Below are 21,424 nucleotides of genomic sequence, written 5' to 3' on the forward strand. Positions count from 1 at the left end.
GCTGAGACAAGTCGCAGTGACTGTCTTCAGTCAAAGGTACTTTGAGAACTTGGGGTTGGCTTGCCTGTATAAACGTAAGTGTGTGTGTGACCAATATAGGAATAAAAATTCTCTCTGAGAGCCAACTTCTGACTGAAGAATATCTATCACGCTCGCAACAGATGCCTTCTCTCAAACCTCGGTCCCTTGGGCCTTAGGCCAGATATGTGCCCTAAGCGTCTCATCTTTCACTGCAGCGCTGCGTGGCCTCAATACCAATTGGACAATGGCTCCCACGGGCCCGAGCGTGGCGCTTGTGACTTCTCGTCCTTACAGACCTAAACAGTTCTGTCACCACAATGGAAAATGGTCAGAGATCCCTTAGGGCCAGGCTGGCTTTCTCTTGTGCTCCCGTGCCCCCTCCAGGCCCTCCCTCCTGAAAACCTGCCACACTCTCCAAGTCTTGAGACTCCTCTCACTCTCCCCCTCTCTGGACCCTCTTCAACGTTCTCTGATCCTCAAGTTCTCAGTCTTCACCTCCTCCAGCTCCCCAATCCAGCCTCCCCTCTTTTTTTCACCTCCTAGCTGCCACACCCGCTCTGGGTTGTCCTCTTCTGGGTCCCCTCAGGGAAGTGGCAGGGACAGAAGGAGGAGTTAGAGTCCATGTTCCTTCCTCTCATTCTGGTCTCTCCCAGACTGAAAAGCTTCTTGGCTCTTTCACTAACAATCCCACCACCTACACCAAAGAGTTTCCTTATCTTACCCAAGCCTGTGACCTTACTTGTCATGATTACATGCGATCCTCTCTTCCACCCTGACCTCTGACAAAAGGGAGCAGGTTTTTAGGTCTGCCCAAGACCAAGCAGATCAGATCCCTGTGACTGACACAACCATGGCCCCAGGCTCCGCAGCAGTTCCCAGCCCAGAGCTGGGTGGGGCTACCAGACTGACACAGGCAGGGCCCCCAAGGCAGGGCTCACCAAGACTGTTTTATTGCCTGTCTCCTAGCTGGTCTCCAAGCAGCTGTGCACAAAAGTGTAAAGTTTGCTAAGCTCAGGGAGATCACCCAGTCTGCCTCAGAAAACCCTGCTGCCTTCCTTTGTCGCCTGAGGGAGGCGTTCCAGCCCCATACCAGGGTTGACCCTGACTCAAATGAAGGCTCAACAGTTGTGGCTACCCATTTTATTTCTCAGTCAGCCCCTGACATTAGGTAGAAGCTTAAGAAGTTTGAGAGGCCTCCCCTGGTGGCACAGGTGGTTGAGTGCCACGCTGTGAGGCTCTCCCAAGCCTCTGCAGTGCCGGTACCATGCCGGCCCGCCAGTGAGTGTCCCACATGGCACACTGTTGCACCCACTGCTCCCCTCAGCAGTGTATTTCCTCAGTCTGCCTGTTCTGTTCCCCGCTCTGTCTCTGGTGAATCCTCTCACCCTCCCACGTATCTGGCCTGTACCCTGGTTCTTGTGTAAATGAATAAATAAATCTTTTTTTTTTTTTTTTTTTAAAAAGAAGGCTGAGAACTGTCCTCAAACCCTATCCGGGATCTGCTGAGTATGGCCTTGACAGTATTTAACAACCGGAAGGAACAGGACAGGGCAGAGAGAGAACTCCGTAGTCGCCAGAAGGATGGGCTTCAAGCTCAGTCCCTGGTAGCTGCCTTGAGACCGCCAAGCCCTCCTCCTCCAACCACCACAGCACCTGTCACCCCACAGAGTACGACAACGGGCCCCATAGCCCCCAACCGACCACCGCTGGGAGCCTGCTTCAAATGTGGTCAAGAAGGCCACTGGTCCAGACAATGCCCCAACCCCTGCCAGGACCGTGTCCCACCTGCAACATCTGGGGTCACTGGACAAGTGACTATGCCTCCACGCCTGGCTGTGGTGGGCCAGTCCTTCCAGCCCCTGCAACTCTTGCCACCGGCAGTCTTGGGTTTGGCAGCTGAGGACTGAAAAGGCCCGGACTCGTCGACCCCGATAAACTTCAAGGAGCCAAGGATAACAGTCAAGGTAGCAGGTAAGTCCATCTCCTTTCTGGACTCTCCTCCAGGATGTTGCTGGCCTCCTCCTCTGCAGTCCTTCTCCGCCACAATCTCAGCAGCACACTGCACAACTCCTCACCTTCCTGTGCTCAAAAGGAAATTGTGTTTCCCCATCCAAAGCCCAACTTTCAGTACCACAGTTGTCTATCTGGGTCTTCGACTAACTCCTTCCTCCAAACAGCTGACGGTGGACCACAAACAGGCCATCTGGGACCTTCCCTCCCCTGAATCGGCAGAACAAATCCTTTCCTTCCTAGGTTTGGTCGGATTCTTCCATCTTGGATCCCTAATTTTGCATTCCCAGCCAAGCCACTGTACAAGGCAGGAAAAGCCTCCCCTGAAGGACATCTCCAATCCCCAGGGAGGTCCGCAGGGCCTTCCTTTTACTCACACATATCCTCCTTAGGGCACCTGCCCTCGGCCTTCCTGACCCAGAAAAGCCTTTCCTCCTATGCACAGACGAACGTCAGGGTATGGCGGCAGGTGGCCTTTCCCTGCATCTGGGCCCAGCCCTGCATCCTGTTGCTTATGTCTCCAAGCAGATGGATCCCACCGTCAGGGGCTGGCAACCTTGCCTTAGAGCCCTGGCGGCGCAGCTCTACTCACCCGGGAACCCCTCAAATTACTCTGGGAAGACCTGTCCAAGCACATTCCCCGCACCGCCTTCAGGCCCTCCTGTCTCCCCGCCCGCTCTCCACTCTCACTCCTGCCCGCTCACAGGACTTCCACGTGCTCTTTATCGAAAACCCTCTGGCAAGTCTCACTCAGTCAGAGTGAGTCTCACTCAACCCAGCCCCTCTTCTGTCTCTGGCCCCCCTTCTGCCGCTCATTCGTGTCCCGAAATCCTGGAAAAAATGCAAACCTCCAGACTGGGTTTGGCCGACTCCCCTTTGTCAGATGCCTACTGGACTCTGTCTGTAGACGGCAGCTCTTGCGAAGGTGCGCGAGGTCAGCGGAGGGCTGCCTAGGCCCTGGTTACCCTCGATCAGGTCATCGAGGCAGGAAAGCCGCCCGGGGGAACCACCTCCCATAAGGCAGAAGTCAGAGCACTTACCGGGGCCCTGACCCTCAGCAACCATAAGAAAATCACCATCAATACGGATTCAACATATGCCTTCCTTATGGCTCACAGTCCTGCTGCGATTTGGCAGGAAAGGGGGTTCCTCTCCACCAAGGGGTCCCCCATCATGAACGCTAAACTTATTCTTAACCTTCTAACGGTCTTGCAGCTTCCAACTGAAGTCGCCATGATCCACTGTGAAGGACACCACACGGACAGTTCTTACGTGACCACAGGGAATAACAAGGCTGATGCAGCAGCAAGGGCTCCCACCACTGACTCTGCTGCAGACCCTGCCCCTATTCCCAATCTGTCCCCTCCATCACTCTACTTAGGAGCCTAATGAATGCCCATTCCTGAGTCCGCTCTTCTTCCACCCCTCCTTGAATGCAAAAGTCTGGCAGATATGTTCCCGTCGTCAAACCTGTGCTCGCGTGTCACCTCAAGGGGGAGTTTGCCCACCTTCTTCTTTTGCAGTTCACCAGCTGCGTGGACACTTACCCGGACAGGATTGACCTCTCCCTACTCAGGCAACTGCTCCAGGAACACGCAGACCGGTACCTACCCAGTCCTGCCTCGGATCCTGACCTCCTCAGCTGACCTTCCCCTCCGTCCACACACGGTCATTCTCCCCACGCCTATAGTGGTAACACTTCTGGGACACCCCTCCTGGCACCATGTCTCTTGGGTCAAAAGTGCGCCCGAAGACAAACAGTATGCATGTCATAACCTGGGTCCTACTCGGATGCGCATTTCTTGTCAAAATCTCCCCTAGCCCAGTGTCCTGTGCATGGATTTTCAAAGTTAGGGAGACCTTTGTCTCAGGATCCATGGAGACTACCCACTTGGTGGGTACTGCGGATGCCCACAGGCCGGATGCACAGCACCCATCACCCTCACCCTAACTCTTTCATCAATTACTAACCCTATGAACATCTTCTTTTCTTCCTTTTACCATCAAACCTTAGATCACTGCAAGAACACCTACAAATGTACACTCATGTACAGTGCACCTTCCAGACAAAGGCCGAATGTTCTCTCCAGTCTGTCATAATACGGGTTTGAATACAAAACAGGTTAACTATCTTTTTCAGATTCTTGGGACCAACGCTGGGTACAGGGAGTCCAAGCAGCAGTGCACACTGGCTGGCATTCCTACCCAGTGGCAACATTGTCCATCTCAAGGGACTATGTCCCAACACAAAATGCCACAGTCCAAGTCTCCCAGGACATCCTCCATTCAGAGCAAGTCCTACAAAATCAGCTAACATCATCAGAAAAGACAGAGACACCCTCAACCTGGATTCATATAATCCAAAGTGCTATACCCTTCCTAAATGACTCTTTTGGGACTAATACCTCCTCTTGTTTCCTCTGTGCTTCCCTTCAGAGGCTTCTACTGGCGGCAGCTCCAATTAATCTCAATACCACCATGACCAAGATAATGGACGCTGCTTGCCAGACTCCCCAACTCTCAGTCCCCCTATGGGACTCTAATCACAGCTACCCCTGCTAGCAAACTGGCACCCTTGTTGGCTTTCATTCCTGCACTTCTAACATTTCGGTTAATGAATAGATACCTCCTTAGAAAAAAACTCTGTGTTTTTAGCATTATCACAAAGACAGCTCCCCTCCCTGGCACAGGCCATGCTCCAAAACCGACGGGCTCTCGACCTGTGAACGGCTGCTAAAGGGGGCACCTACCTGTTCCTCAGGGAAGAATGTTGTTACTATATCAGTGAGTCAAGGATTATAGAAGAAAATGTGGAAGCCTTCATGAAACTACGCAAGGACATGGCAAGGGAAAGCGGGGGCTCCAAGTCTCCACTCACATGGTTTCAAAATCCTGTAGCCTCATGGCTCCTCCCACCCTTGGGGCCAATACTAATGATCACCTTATTTTTTTTTCTTTTTGCTCCTTGCCTCCTAAAATTCACACAGGCTCGCATTCAGGAAATGTCTCATACCACATTTAACCAACTCCTCCTCCACCCGTATTCTCGCATCCCTGCAGAAGACCCTCATAACCAGGCCTGAGCCACCCCCTCGGCTCCTGCCAGACCAGGGAGCAGTGATGAGGGAGGAGTTTGAGAGTCCATAAGCAGGCTGGCCCAGGACAAAGAGGAGCAGTGAATATGCAGGGGGGTGGGGGAGTGGGGGACTAGGGGTGGAATGTAGTTAAATCACAGTCCCCTAGGAATCATCCTTACAGTCACCTAAAGAGCTGGGTGCTTGATCTGTTGCCCCAGCGCCCCAGGACTAACCCCCTTTCAGGTTTCCCTTGTGGCCTAGAACACCAACCTGAAGGGGGACTCAAGACCCTGGAACCCAACCCTGGGAGAGGATTCAGGCTCGCTTGCTCTGTTCTGTACCCCACCTTTTAACACTGAGCACCTACTAAGCCTGCACTTCCCTAGTAATCCTGTAGCATTGACAACCACTCTGCATGACACTGGGAAGAATTGTTTCCTTTGGTTTCCTGTGGGGGTTTCTACTTCTCCAAGGAGATTTTCCAATTTTTGTCTGACTCCTCCATCTCACATTCTAATTCCTTATGACCCTGGGGCCAGAGTGCCCCCCAGTCAGTGCTCTTTGGAGTGATCTGTTTACCCTCTGTGGATCAGACCCCAGCAAACTGACCTTCCCAGTTGGGAATCTTCCCCCAGTCGTCTCAACATGGGTTGCTCAGCACAGCACAGGATAAACAGGCGACTGAAGCATCAATTCTGCTTGAGTCTCCTGAGAAAAAAAGCCTTCTGTGTTAATGCACGTATGCAGACATATGTGAGATTGTAACAGATTGCTCTGAAATGGGCCTGGCTGTGCCCCTGGCTGTCCCCTCACTGCCTCCTGCCATCAGCATCCACTGGTGCAGGAGCTTGAGCAGCGCTGTTAATGGGTAACATGTACAAGAAAGGGCCCTGACGTCTGAGTACTCACATGCTTGCTTTTCCACCCCGCGCTGGCTTTGCCCGCTGGCAGCTACTGATTCATGGCATCCCAGAAGTTGGAGTCTGAAGACTGAGTGTAAATTCCTAATATTTTTTCTTTAAACCATGTTATCAGTCCATTTCTTCTGTCATTGGGAGGGAGGACGGGGGGGGGGACTACTCACAGCACCTGGTAGAGGTGTTGGTGGCATGAAGTCAGATGGCAAATCTAACTTGTAAAGTGGGATGTGAGTACAGGGGCTTGCAGTTCTTGTGAGCCTCAACTCTCTTTTTCCTCTCTGCAGTTGAGAGACTACCAAAGGAAAAATATCTTGGGTTCTCCTGCAGGAGTTAAGAAAAAGAAGAAGAAACATGGTAGTAAGCCAGAGACAACTGCATCTGGTGGCTATGAGTCATCAAAAGATGTAAGTCTTGCTCTGCCAGGCTTCCTGGGAGAGGGGTGCTCCAGGGCAGCTGAGTGAGAGGTGAAGAGCATGAAAGAAGTGGGTAAGAACCCTGCGTCTGAGTGCGGCCTCTCCGTAGCTCTGCTGGGGATCTGATTTGGGGCGACACTGTTTAAGCTCTTTGTCCACCTGTGAGTCAGGGTGCTACAGCTCTACTTAAATCTAGGCAGCATCCTGAGATGATTGTGCGGGGGCCTGGTTCGCAGTAAGCCTTCAGTACAGGACTTCTTGCTCTGGCAATTTCCCTCATCCCCAGCCTCAAGGGGAAGCCAGTCAGCGAGGACATCCTCTCCCTTTAGAGCTGCACAGATGAGCTCTGGGTGCTTGGGATTAGGTGACCTCTGAGATGGGAGTCTGTCTTTGCCACCTGCTTGCTGGGTGATCACAGGGAAAATCATGTCCTTCCCAGGTCTCAGTTTCTCACCTGGAAGATAATATTGTTGGGCCAGATCAGTGTCTCCCAGACTGATTTGGTAGCTTTGATCATCTTTTGGTTCACGTTGCTTTCTGCCTCAGGCGAGGCAGTGAGTGGCCATTTGGAAAGATGGCACAGGCCGTGGTATGGATCCATCACCCTTGTCTCCGGCATCCATCATCCACAGCTGCTCTTTTTCCTTCTCTTACCTTCCTGTCTTCTCTAAGTCACTTTTCTCTTTCTCCCCTTGCCCTTGTTTTTCCCTTTTCACCTGTAGATTCAGGATATTCTGCAGGTATTGGTGTCTGACCTTAACCGCTCCAATGGGGTAGCGCTGCCCCCATTGGACAGGAGGCCGTTCTGAGACCCCCTCTCTTGCTTGCCCTCTCCCAGCGTGCATGCTGGAGGCTTGTCTGGTTGGGGTACTTGGCCTCTGGCTGATTTTATGTTGCCATCATTAACTCTTGGTGTGTCCATATCTGCGATTTCACCTGCTGGGTTGGTTGTTGTTTTCCTTCCCGCACATCTTTATCATCTTGGAGAAGATACAATACACCAAGAAGCATGGGAGGTCATTTGGGAAGAGCTTCCAGAGCAGGGGTGTGAGAATGGGCCTTCCAAGCCTCCAGGGTGAATGCTCAGGGGACCGTCCTACTGGGAGAGCGTCAATAAACGCCTCCCCCCAAACATAGGCTTGCCCTCTGGGCATATCCCCCAAAGACCAACAGTCCACATAGGAGTTGATTGGGCAACATAATGAATTTAGTTTAGCTTAAGAGTGGGAAATGCAGGCTTAGGAGAAAGGGGGCTTTTGTTATAGGTGCAAAGATTAAGGTGAGTTTTATAGAAGAAGTGCAAAGTACATGAGGTTCACCAGAGATGAGTGACTGGGACATTCTCCCTCACTGTCTTTCAAAAATCAACTGGACACTTACCCATCTCCCATGGGCCTTGGCAGCAGACACTTTGCTAGGCGGCAAGATGGGATGTGGCAACTGAGGGAGCAGTTGGCTCTGAAGGGTCTGGAGGCTGGAGGGGTGGCCTTTCAGACTGATGTGTAGAGGTGGGCAGTATTCATTCCTGTGGAGAGCGGGTGACGTGGGAGTCCCGGGCAGAGGGTGGGTGCAGGAGATGATCAGGATCCGGAGCGCAGAGAGCGCTTGGCAAGAAGGTAAGGTGCCTGGGGTGCCCTGGGCTGGGAGATGACCTCGTCCTGATGTGGGAGGGGACACCGAGTTCTGGGTCTCCAACTGCATTGGGTGGTGTCTCATTGTTTCTTCTGTCTGTCCAGTCCCATCAGAACATGGAGGTGACTGGCTCACTCCAAACGGAGCAGCACACCAAGAGCGAGCTGGCCACGAAACTTGGCCAGCTGCGGGAGAATCTGGCAGAGCTGCAGGAGCTGGTAAGGCCTGCGCCAGCTGGGAAGGGCTTGGAGGCCTCTGGGAGGGAGGTCCTTAGGCCAGGACAGAGGTAGCTCCAACTCAGGGCTGGGGGGCACTGAGGACCCTGCAGTCCTGCCAGGTCCGTGACCACCTGTGCCCTAGGCTCTGACATGAAGTGGTGGGTTCCTCGGGACTGCAGGTCACCTCCCTGCTGGAGGCATGAGCCAGTAGGGGAGAGACGAGGAGACGTGGAGACATCCTGGTTCCAGAATTGGCTCTAGGTCGCGCTTCAGTGAACAGGGCTGAGCCTCAGCATCCTTCACTTCAGAGAGCACTAGAAAGCAGTTCTGCTGCGGTGAAGGAAGGGGCCTGGACTGGTGGCAAAGTCCCACAGTGCCTGCCTCAGGAAGAGGGGCCTGTGCCTGTCCCCCGCATCTGTGGGCACAGATTGGGAGGTGCCTCGGTGGCAGGAACCAGCAGCAGCGGTGGTCTCCACTCTGCTGCTCCACCACTAGTCCATTGAGGCAGTTGCTCCTCAGAACTGCCCTTTCCTGCACGCTTCCTGGGTTATGGCAGGACCAATCAGGTGCAAGCTATGAGCTGATTGGTGCTAAGTGGCCCAGTCAGCCAAGGATGAAAAATGGTCCAGGGCCTCCCTGGTGGCCTAGGGGTTAAGTCTTGGCACTATCACCACTACTGCCTGAGTTTGATCCCTGGCCGGGAGCTGACCCACAGGGCGCAGGAGACCTCTCCTGCCTTGCCAGCTGCTCCCCTCAGCAGTGTGTTTCAGTCAGTCTGCCTGTTCTGCTCACTCTACACCTCTGGCCAATACCCCAGTTCTTCTGCACAAAAAAAGAAAAATGGTCCAAACAGACTTGAGGTTGGGACACCCTGAAGAGTGATATAAGCCAGGGTTAGAGGGAGCTGAGGGGCTCTGTTCCAACCTCCAAAGAAAGAAGGGGAAGACTCTGTTCCTGGCCTCTCAAGAAAGGAGGACCAGAAGCTGAAAGAAGACAAGCAGCATCCAGTAGCCAACTTCTGCGGGAGGAAGAGAGGATGAAGACCTCTGTCAGAGACTGGGCCTCCAGTCCTGCGTCTGACATCACCTGAAAGGACCACCAAAGGTTCTGGGCCTCATGTCTGAAAGAGCTGTTTGTTGTTGTTGTTGTCCAGCAACTCACAAAGAGCTATTAACTCTTGGTGTCTCTGATACCGGCTGGGATACCAACTGAAAAGGGTATTCACGAGGCATGAGGATGGGATGCCAGGATAGGCCACAGTGGCACCCACCTGCCCGGGCTCTAAGACAAGAGGGCTGCCAAAAAGCCCCAAAGCAAAAACCAAGGGCTGGAGCAATCCAGTACCCATACGAGAGGGCCCTACAGGCTGCAGCCGATGGAAGGATAGTGCCCAGTAGGGGACTCATCATGTGGTTCTCAACCATGTGCACAATTGCAAGAGACTTCAGGCTCTGGAAACAACCAACTTGGGGGCCTCCCCTGGTGGCGCAGTGGTTGAGTGTTGGGCTGCATAGCTGTTTGAAGCCTCTGCTGCCCGCAGACTCTGCAGCGCCGTTTGATCCCTGGCCACCGACGAGGGTCCCACATGGCGTGACAGTCCTCTCCTGCTGCCTGCTGCTCCCCTCAGCAGTGTACTTCGGTTTTTCTGCATGTTCTGCTCCCTGCTCTGGCTCTGGTGAATTCTCTCACCCTCCTGCACTTCTGACTGTACCCAGTGCTTGTATAAATAGAATTAAAAAAAAAAAAAAAGAAGTTCTGTTTGCAGAACTTCTAACCTCCTGGAACCCCCTGTGCAGAGTAAGCAGGTGCTCTCAGAGACTCCAGCTCCCTTTAGGGCGGCAGGTGCCAGCACACCAGCAGAGGACCTTACACTACTTCAAAGGAAACCGGCACCCCCCTGATCACTGCAGCACTATTTACAGTAGCCAAGCTGTAGAAGGGATGGTACATAGATAATAGGATACTACTCATCAAGAAACATAAACTCATGCCATCTGGGGCAACATGGATGGAGCTAATGGAAATAAGCCCAAAGGAGAAAGACAAATACGTCACTTAGATATGGAAAAATTAAACAAAGGGCTAGTTTAAGCTATCCTTTGAGTCTCCCCGGTGGTGCCTGACTACTGGCTGGGGCTGCAGACCAGCCCAGACTTTCTGGCCTGGCAGCGCTGGATGGTGGACTGACCCTCTCTAGTTTGACATCAAACTCATTTGACAACAAAGCCTGACTCCAGCTGACTGAATCCCCCATTGTGTCTTGTTTCACCTGCACCACCGCTGGGTCCCCAGCCTCTGCTGTTTGCTGGGTCTGAGATGGATCTTGTACTTGATGCTGCTCGTAATTTTTTGTTTGTTTTTAAGATTCATTTTTTATTTATTTATGCATACAAGAACTGGGGTATAGGCCAGAGGGGCAGAGAGTGAGTGGATTCACCAGACACAGTATACGGAGCAGAATAGGCTGATCCACTGAAATCCACTGCTGAGGGGAGGGGTGGGTGAGACAGGAGAGGTCTGCTGCCCCCTGTATGTTGCTCCCTAGCCAGGGATCAAACTCAGGTCTAAGCAGTGATAGCACTCAGACTTAAACCTTATGCCACCAGGGAGGCCCTCTTTTATATATTTTTTACATCTTTTGATATTATTTAAAATAATAGAAGTGCTCCTACTGCTCTACTTTCATAATAAACACGCTCCTTCCTCCCAGCCCTTGGTTCAGGTCGGGTTTACACGTGTATTTGTCACCTTTACTCAGTGTCCATCTCTCATGACAGAGCAAGCTCCACGTCTCCGGGGTCCTCTCTCTGCTCCCCATTGTATCTGCAGGGGAGGCAGCTTGGGGAGGCAGGAGCCAGCCAGGGAGAGGGATGCTGGCAAGTGAAGAGGAGGCAAAGGCAGAGAACACTTGGGAGATGCTCCCTGGTTCACTGAGAAAAGCATTTCTCAAAGTGTGGTTGTGGAATCCTTGAAGTCACCCAGAGCCTGTCACAGGAACCACGAGGTCAAAACTATTTTCAAAACGTCACTAAGACACCATTGGCTTTTTCACTATTTCGCCATCTGCTGAGGTAAAACTTACTAAAAATGGAGCTTAAATTACTAACTGCAGTTATTCTTCACAACTACCTACCACAGAAACACAGCTCCAAGCCAGTTTCACTTCAAAGTGTTTTGGCTGAAGCATTAAAAATTATCTGCATTATTCTGTCATCCTCAAATCCACATTTTACAGCACCTGATGCGATGACACGCAAGTGCACACACAACACTCCTGCTGCGTCCCCAACTACCATGTGCCAAGGAAAACATTTGCATGAGATGAATTAGACTGAGAACTGGGGAGGAGTCACAAGTGTCCAGGGCCCAGCACAGGTGGTGGAGACAGAAGGGAGGCCCCCTGTGCTGGGCCCTGGACACTTGTGACTCCTCCCCAGTTCTTAGTCCCCAGGGCCTGGAGGTTCCCAGAGAACCAGTCAGCATCACTGCCTGTCCAGGTAAGTCTCCACCCACCAGCCTAGGGTCAGAAGCTCCCCAGACCCCAGCAGTGCTGATCATGGGGCCCCCAACCCTGCTCCTGCTGCTTCTCTCCAGGGCTCTGGCCCAGACAGACACCTGGGCTGGTGAGAGCAGGGTGGAGGGAAAAGGCTTCTGCAAAGGAAGCTGCTGCCTTAGGCCCCTCTGTCACCACCGTGGCCCCCTCAGTCCTGGTCCCTTTCTGTCCCCCCACCCTGTCTCCTCCTTTTGTCCCCTGAGTCTTGCCCCCTCTGGACCCACTGCCCATGTTCAGTCTCTGGAGCTCCCTCCCTCCTGGACACTTTCTCCCCTGCCCCATCTCCCCGGGACTCAGGACCTGCCCCGGGAGGAGGGTCCGCCCGGCTTCACCCCTCCCCGCCCCCAGGCTCCCCTTCTCTGAGGGTGTTAGAAATGGTGATGTCCAGCCCGGCCTCGGGGAGCCCCGGTGCATCGCGGGGGGCTAAGTGGACGACCCGCAGTTCGGGGGCTCGGCAGCGACTCCCCGGGCCAGAGCGCGGAGCCGCGGGCCCCTGGGCGGGCGGGCGGGCGGGAGGGTCGGGCGAGGAGACGCGGCTCCGCAGACACTCGGCGCGGAGGCTCCAAGCGCTCCTGGAGGCCCCGCGCGGCCGCCGCAGCCAGAACCGGGCCGGGGAGCAGCGCTGGCCGGGGCGGGTCACCGCTCCCGCCCCACCCCCCGCCCCGAGTCTCGGGGCCCCGTGACCCCCGAGGCCGTGGCCCCTGCCAGGCCCCTTGACCAGGGAGGAGCCCGCGGGACTTTCACCCTTTAGGTTTCTTTTAAGTTTGGGATTATTCAGGGCGGGAGATCGGGTGCGGGCGGGAGACCACGGGGTGACTGCAGGGCGGGCTCAGGGTCTCCCACGATCCAGAGGACTCTGGGCTGCGCCGCGGGGCCCGACGGGCGCCTCCCCCGCGGGCACGACCAGCTCCCCACGACGGCGCCGGGGACGAGCCCTGGGCGGGGACCTGCGCGCCTGGACCCGGCGGGCCCGCGGCTCAGCTCCCTGGCGCGAGGGGGAGGGGGAAGGTCGGGCAGAGCAGGACGGGAGCAGCCTGGGGGGCGGGTGCGGGGAGGGGCCCCCAGACTCCTGGGGATGGGGAAGGAGGCGCCGCAGCTCAGAGGTGAGAGGGCTGCGGCCTTTGATCTCCCTGAGGCGCGCACCCCGCAGGGAAATGGAATCATGGTGAGGAAGCGCCCCCTTCTGGCCAGAGAGGGAGCTGTCGGCCACGTTTTCCAGCTCTGGGATGGAGACTGGCCCAGAGGCTCCTACTTTTTCTGAAGGACAATTAAGGAATCCAGTTCCTCCTGAGAAAGAGGGGAGACCACCCCTGAAATCACCCTGCACAGGATCCTTTTGACCGGCAGCCATCTTAGGAACAATGAGTTTCTCTCTCGAGATCTTGTTTTTTGGTGAGAGAGCATTTTTGGAGATCTCACTCCTGCCTGTCTGTGTCATCACCCTCCACCCAAGTCAGCAACAAAATGCTCAGAGACCTGCATCCCACCCTGGGCTCTCACCTGCTATCCCGGACTCCCAGACCAGGCTGTTTTTGGGGGTTTGTGCTCCTCCCTCCAAGCATAGTGTTTTGTCCACTGGAGTATGGTCACATGAGGCTGCTTCAGTGTCCATGGAGGAAACACAAAGCATGAAATGTCTGATTCTTCCTACTCAGGCCCCCAATCGCCCTATGTGACCCATCACCCCATCTCTGAGCATGAGGTTACCCTGAGGTGCTGACCCTGGGCTTCTACCCTGCGGACATCACCCTGACCTGGCAGCAAGATGGGGAGAACATGACTCCAGGAAATGGAGCTGGTGAACACCAGGCTGGGGGTGGCGGGGTATGGAAATTACCAGAAGTGGGCAGCTGTGGAGGTGTCTTCTGGAGAGGAGAAGAGATATACATGCCATGTGCAGCATGAGGGGCTGATAGCACCCCGAGTCCTGAGATGGGGTAAGGAGGGGGATATGGGCACCCGGCTGACTCAGGGGCATCAGAAGCCCTTCTGGAGACCTTCAGAGGATCACACTGAGGCCTCAGGTTCAGGGTCTGACCTTCTCTTCCATTCCAGTTCCCCCTCCTCAGTTCTCCATCCTTGCTGTCGTCCTCATTTCCAGCTTGGTTCTCTTTGGAGGTGTGCTCACTGGACACAAGGTGGCTTCATGTGAGGGGCTAGAAGAAGTGCTCAGGTAGGGAAGGGAGTGGGGGAATCTTGTCCACTGGGGGCTTTCATGTCCCAGGGAGAACTTCCTACCCTGTTAATGGGCAGTACCATCCACACGTGTGTGGCCCAAAGGGCATCTGGTCCAGTTCCCTCTCACCTCCGTTCTTCATTTTTCCCAGTCCAAACCTGGGTCTTTACTCACAGTTCTGGAAACTTCCCTGTGGTGCAGGATTAGAAGATTCCTTTAGGCTTCTGACCTGATTCCTCCCTGGTCTCACATGATGCTTCTTCCCACAGGAGGACAAGGAGGAAGCTACACTCAGGCTGCAAGTAAGTGTGGTCAAGGGTTGGATCCCTGAGCCCCTGGGAACAGTGTAGATGGAGTCCATGTAGGAGTCACTCTCATCTGTTCCTCCTGTGGTCTCATCTCTGACCAAGTTTTGTTGTGTTCTCCCCCAGCAGCCACAGTCCCAGTGCTCTGAAATTTATCTCAGCCCCTAAAAGGTGAGACCCTCGAAGACTGCTGGGGGGGTTGGGGTTTGTGGCAGAGAGGCTGGGACAAGATTTTGGGGATGCTTTCAGGAGGACATCTTGAGAATGCAGTGGACCATTGATATTGTTAACACTGAGGTAATTCACCTGAATTTCTTCCTCATTATTTTCTTTTGGGGTATTAGACAGCTTTCCGTGGGCCTGAGTGTTACAGGATTTATTTTTGCCCACATTTTGTGGCTTTATGATCCCCTGGTTTAAACCACTTCACACCTTTGAGAACGGCCCATATCCAAAAGACCAGAAACAACAAGTGCTGGCAAGGATGTGGAGAAAAGGGGACAGTCCTGCATTGTTTTTGGATATAGACTGAGCCAGCCCTTCTGGAAACAGTACTGAGGTTTCTTAAAGAGTAAGTGTGGTTCTGTCATTGGACCCAGCAATTCTACACTGAGGATCTCCTCAGAGAGGATAAATACTCTCCTGTGAAGGAATCTGCACTCCCGTCACGCCACCAGTGCAGCAGTATTTACAGTAGCCAAGCTATGGTAACCACCTAAACGCCTCGAAACAGGTGACAAATCAAGAATTTGGGATTATATGTATACATATATGTACATATACAGGTGACTCCAAAGGACATGAACATTGGGGTTTGGGGGAGGGAGCTGTCAGGGGTGAAGATGCCACCACATACTAGTAGGGGCCAGGGTGGGGGGAGGGGAGTCCTGCCCAGCTCTCTATACCTCAAGCCAACTATGAGATATTTCTCAACCTCCTCCACTTCCTCAGGTCCTGTGCTTTTTCAGTCCTGCTCAGAAGCTGCTTCTCCATGGAACTGCATTTATAGAGGTGTTGTTCTGACACTCTCTATTCTGTGTGCAATTTGAATTAATTTATTCTGGAGCTTGATGTTATTTGATTTCCCATCATCTTATGTTGTGTATCCTGTCATTCCTGTTACACACACACACACACACACACACACACACACACACACTCACTCCCCTCTCCTTGGGAACCAGACCCTCACTCAGCACTGGGGCTACTCTGACCCTCTGTCTCTGGTTCCCTCAGAGTCGCCCTCTCTGCAGTGTCTCTACTCAGCAGTTTCTGAGCAGCCCCAGGAGTCCCTGCACCTCCTGCCTCTGACCTTATGGGAAACCAGCCTCTCAGCCTGCATGACAGTGAGGAGGCGAAGGCAAAGTCCTGAGGTCAGTGACTGATGGAGGAGACAGTTTACTTTTTTTTCTTTTTACCTTCATTGTATTATTCAACTGAGGTTAGCATTGGTTTACAACACTGCATGTGTTCAGAGGCAAGGGTCACACCTCTTCAGATGTTTGTTACATCACACCCACCCTAACGGCACCCACAGTCTTAACCATAGTCCATTGGACCCTCTTCCTACTTTGTTTCCTACTCTTACCCCCAGCCCATAGCTTCCATTCTGCAGTCATATATATAGAGTATGTTTTGGTTTAGTTTCATCTGTCCCTGCTTTGTTTCTTTATATTACAAATATGAAATCATCCAGTATTTAACTTTCCCCTTCAAACTTATTTCACTTAGTATCATCCCATCCATATCTATCCATGTTGTTGCAAATCTAATATTTCATCTTTTTCACGGCCGAGTAGTATTCCATTGTGTATATAGCTTGTATTCTTTATCCCTTCACCTACCGCTGGGCACGTAGGTTGTCTTCATTGCTTGGTTATGGTAGACAGTGCTGCAGTGACCATAGGAGGTGCATATTCCTTGGAATTAGTGTTTTTACCTTCTTTGGGTAAATACCAAGGAATGGGATGCCTGACCATGTGACAGGTCTATTTTGAGGAACCTTCATTTTTTTTTTTTTCTATAGGGGCAGGACCAATCTGCTATCCATTGAAAAGAGAGGTTCCAGGTTACCGCCCCGCCCAAGGAAAGGTGGATCTGAGCAGTGATGAGAAGCTAAGGAAGAGGAGGAAGATGTGGAGTAAGATGAGGAAAGGAGACTGGAGGGGGAGCATGGAGCAAAGAGACATGTTAAGAAGAAACCACACTTGCTTCTCACTTGGACTTGTGCCAGGGAGTTGGGGACATGGAAAGAGACATGTGAAAGAGACAAAAATGTGAATGAGAGACCCATCAGGAGGCTGACAATGGCAGCTGTTATCTTGATGTGGATTTTGATTTTGTTCTTGTCCTTCCAGACTCACCTGGCCCTTCCTGCCCCTTTCCCATGGGTCTCTACCAGTAGGTGCCTTAGCCTTGTGGCAGGCGTTCAGGCCCCAATGGGCCTGCTTTGGGCCAAGCCTGTTTGGCTGGGCATTTACCCATGAGGGGGACGGGTAACTTTGAGTGCTTCACTTGGGAACTATTCTAACTATATTCTTTCTCTTCTCTCTCTCTATTGCACACTGATTTTTTATTTTATACTAATTGTATTAAAGTGCTTTTCTATTGACGATCTTACACTTTAGAGTAGTTTTGTCTTTATGCAGCTGATGGCAGATTGCTGCACCTCCCCCTGCAGTGACCTTTAGGGCTAACCGTCCCTAGGTCCGGCTGGGCAACCAGCGCGCAGGGGGAGAACAGCAAAACCCTACCTGCTGCACCTCCCCCCGCAGTGATCTTTAGGAATGGCTTTCGCCACGGTCCCTAGATCCGGCTGGGCAACCAGCGCGCGGGGGGAGAACAGCCTGAAGCAGAGAAAGTGCAGCAGAAGTTCCCTGAAAAGGCAGAAGCTTATCAAAAGATAACTAACGACCACCAAGAACCACTACAAGAATGCTAAAAATCTTATCCTGTCTTTCTAGAACTACAAACTTTAATCCCTTATTTGTCTTTCTAAACTTCCTTCTTTCTTCTATAATGGTCATTGCTTGTTATGTAGATCACCTCCCTGATAGTGATAGACTGAGCCCATGAGCAAGCTAATTTCCTTGATATTCATTCCTGTGCTTTTGGAAAACATATATATACTGGTCACAAACTCAAAGAAAATTACACTCAGATTTTCACTCTTGAAGTGTGTCTGTTTGTCATTTCTTTCGCCGACTCCCTGACCACCCTGCACGCTTCTCTCAACCCTGAGGTGGCCTCATCGTCTACTGCTGTGCTGGTCTGCGGCAGCAGATCCCATGTAGAATGTGCAGTTTTGAGGGCCCAGGGAACCCCTCATTCTGCCCACTAACAAGACGAGACATCATTCCCACCCACCATGTGCCAGAGTTCCTTTTCCTCCACACCCTTCAATGGGCCATTCTCACAGTGTGAGGTGGTAACTCATTATGGTTTCAATTGGCATTTTCCTGACAGCACATGACCAGCATTTATCCATGTACCTATTGGCCACGTGTGTGTCTTCTTTAGAAAAAGTATCTATTTAGCTCCTCTGCCCCTGTTTTGACTTGTTTTCTTGTTTTGGAGTTCTTCGTAGATTTTGGATATTAACTCCTTGTTGGATTGATGATGTGCAAATAGTTTCTCCGATTTGATATTGTCTTTTCATTTTAACGATAGTTTCCTTCACTATGTAGAAGCTTTTTTCTGATGTGATTCCATTGGTTTCTTTTTGCTTTTGCTTCCTTGGAGCACAGAATGCATTATGGGCAGTGAAAATACTCTGTATGATATTCTCATGATAGACACAGGTCATTATACATTTGTCCAACACCCCAAGAATGGACAATACCAGAGTGAACCCTGAGAGAAACCATGACTTTGTGACTGTGACATGCAGGTCCATCACTTGTAGTCGACGTGTCAGTCTGGTCTTCACACATGATTTGGACATGATGTGTGAAGAGTTTTATAAGTTGAGGAATGAAGTGTAATTTACTTTAGAAAGCATATTTCATGCTCATACAAGAACATTTAAATAACACTCAAGGATACTCATCAGTCATTCCCCTCCACCCCCAACACCCCAGTCAGCCAATGTCTGCTCAAAACCAGTTAGCAATTTATCTTTTATCTTCTAATACATATATATTGGAGATATATATATCTCCATGCTCCTGTCTGGGCGATAGTGTTTGTTTTCCCATCAGTAAAGGAGTTCAGGTCACAGATGCGGGGAAACATTTGCAAATCACGAATCTGATAAAGGACTGTATCTACAAATAATGCCTAAAACTCAATGATCAGAAAGAAATAACCCAATTTTAATAAGGACAAAAATAGTGTAATAAATGAATGGCAACTCATTTGTAAAAATGTACAAAACTTCCACACAAACAGCAACTGTAGTCATAGAAAAGTAAAAATATGAACAAATGTTCAATATCACAGTTAAGAACAACAGTGACACCATCACCCTGCTGCCCAGGGTGTGCACAACAGGAGCCTCATCAGGTTCATTGTAAAAGATCCTTAGGGGCTGAGAGACACATCAGAGCCCTGGGCACTGTCACTGCCTGGTTGAGAACAAAACAGAGTCTGGTCAGAGATGAGACCACAGGAGGGAGTGATAATGGTGACTCCCCCATGGAGTCCATTTACACTGTCCCCAGGGGCTCAGGGATCAAACCACTGATCCACACTTACCTGCAGCCTGAGTGTAGCTTCCTCCTTGTCCTCCTGTGGGAAGAAACATCATGTGAGACCAGGGAGCAGTCAGGTCAGAAGACCTAAAGGAATCTTTTAATCCTGCAGAACAGGGAAGTTTCCAGAACTGTGAATAAAGACCCAGGTCATGACTGGGAAAAAATGAAGAAAGGAGGTGAGGGGGACCAAATGCCCTCTGGGTACCATACATATGTGAGGATGGTAATTCCCATTAACCAGGTAGGGCAAGTTCTCCCTGGGACTTGAAAGCCCCCAGTGGAGAAGACGCCCCCAGTCCCTTCCCTACCTGAGCCTTTCTTCCTCCACATCACAGCTGCAGCCACCGCAGTTCCAGTGAGCAGAGCTCCAAGGAGAACCAGGCCAGCAATGATGCCCGCAGTGGGGATGGAGGACTGAGGAGGCACTGGAAGGGAAGGGAAGATCATACCCTGAGCCCCAGACCTTATCCAGACCCTCTGAAGGGCTCCAGAAGGGCACCTGAAGGCCCTGAGAATGGCCTCTGTGCCCACATCCTTCTCCTTACCCCATCTCAGGACTTGGGGCTCCAGCAGACCTTCATGCTGCACATGGCATATGTATCTCTGTTCCTCTCCAGAAGGCACCACCACCGCCGCCCACATCTGGAAGGTTCCATCTCCCCCAGGCCTGGTCTCCACCAGCTCCATCTCCTGGGTCAGGTCCTCCCCATCTCACTGCCAAGCTAGGGTGATGTCCGCAGGGTAGAAGCCCAGGGCCCAGCACCTCAGGGTGACCTCATGCTCAGAGGTGGGGTGGTGGGTCATGTGTGTCTTTGGGGGATCTGAGGTGGTAAATCAGAAAATTCACTTTGTGTTTCCTCCATGGACACTGAAGAATCCTCATGAGACCATCCTCACAATGGACAAGACAACTGGTGTGGCAGGAAGAAGCATAAAATGTAAAAAACAGGATAATCTGGGGAAATCTGTGAGATTCTCCTATTATTAGAAAGTTCTAGAATGAGGAATTAAACCCAGGGTAGGATGAAACAGATGGAGAAGAACAAAGACTTTTTACTCCTGACCTGGGTGGAAGGTGAATGACACAGAAAAGCAGGAATCACATAAATGAAAATGTTCTCAGACCAGAAACAAGACTGAGAGAGAAACCCGTGGTTCTCAAACAGGCCCCTGGTCAAAAGGACCCGGTGACATGTGATGTCAGGGACTGTCTGTCTTTCTCAGGAGAGACTGGATCCCTTCACTGTCCTTCAGGAGAAGCCGGAGTCTGTGGGAGTCTCTCTAGTGCAGAACATGAAACCCAGGGGAGTCCCCCTCTCGGGACTAGAGAGAGGACTCATTTCCCGCAGTGACTCCAGGCAGGGGGGGACCGGGAGCCTCCAGGCCCCTCTTACCCGTGCGCTGCAGAGTCTCCTTCCCGTACTCCAGGAATCTGTGCAGCCACCTCAAGCACCTGCCCTTCACATAGTTCCTGATGTGATTTGCCATGCCCTGGGCCTCCCACTGGCTCCGGGTGGTCTGAGGTGCCATGTCCACTGTGGTCCAGGAGCTCAGGTCCTCGTTCAGGGCGATATAATCAGCACCGTCATAGGCGAACTGCTCATACACACGGAGGAGGCAGCCGTCGGGCCCCACCTCGCAGCCAAACATATCCTGGAAGGTGTGAGACCCTGTCCCCGCCCGTGTCACCCCATGGTCACCCCGCCCGCACCCCCCTCCCGCCGGGAATAAACTAAACAGAATGAAATGGGATGAAAGTCCTGCTGGCTGTTCCCAGGCAGGTTGCAGAGAAGCCTGGAGGGGGAGACCCCGAGCGACCCCGTCCGTGGGGATGGGGGTGCTGACCGGGCCCGGACCCGCGCCAGCTCACCGGTCTCGCTCTGGTTGTAGAGGCCGCGCAGGGAGTCCAGCTGCACGCGGTACCACAGTGTGCGCTCCCTTGCGATCTGTGTCTCCCAGTCCCACTCCTCCTGCTCCACCTGCTCCGCCCAGTGCGCCAGGGGCTCCACTCTCTGGTCGGGGGGAGTCGCTGTCCAACCGCCCGAACAGCATGTCATCCACGTAGCCCACCGAGATGAAGCGGGGCTCCCCGAGGCCGGGCCGGGACATAGCGGTGTGGAAAACCCTCATGGAGTGGGGGCCTGGGGGCGGGAGGGGAGACCCAGGCTATTCTTCTCCCTTTCCAGGGCTCGAGTCCCAGGGGGCGCCCACGAGACAGAAAGTGGGTGAAAGACGAGTGAGACCGAAAAGCGGCTGCGGGATGAAAATGGCCGGGACTCGGGGGGCCAGAGGAGGCTGGGGTCTCGGGGGGACAGAAAGGGGCCAGGACGGGGCGGGGCCGAGGTGGGGGGACAACTAGGGCGGCGGCGAGGTCGCGCCTTTCCCACGCCCGCCTGCGCCCTCGC

The 21,424-nt window shown here is 52.6% G+C and overlaps 1 protein-coding gene across 1 annotated transcript in view; it reads right to left on the reverse strand.

Annotated features, from left to right (window-relative positions):
* LOC311188289 (class I histocompatibility antigen, Gogo-OKO alpha chain-like) overlaps nt 1-21,128 on the reverse strand; it is a gene marked incomplete at both ends in the record, with an annotated part of 346,072 nt that extends 324,944 nt beyond the window's left edge. The window contains 2 exons of the mRNA XM_084259423.1: nt 20,414-20,689; nt 20,999-21,128. Coding sequence (XP_084115549.1) covers nt 20,414-20,689; nt 20,999-21,128 — 406 coding nt within the window. The remainder of the gene's footprint in view (nt 1-20,413; nt 20,690-20,998) is intronic.
* Nucleotides 21,129-21,424: the final 296 nt, after the last annotated feature.

The sequence above is a fragment of the Talpa europaea genome (genome assembly GCF_964194135.1).
Source record: "Talpa europaea genome assembly, chromosome: 2".
In the NCBI taxonomy this organism is placed as follows: Eukaryota; Metazoa; Chordata; class Mammalia; order Eulipotyphla; family Talpidae; genus Talpa; species Talpa europaea.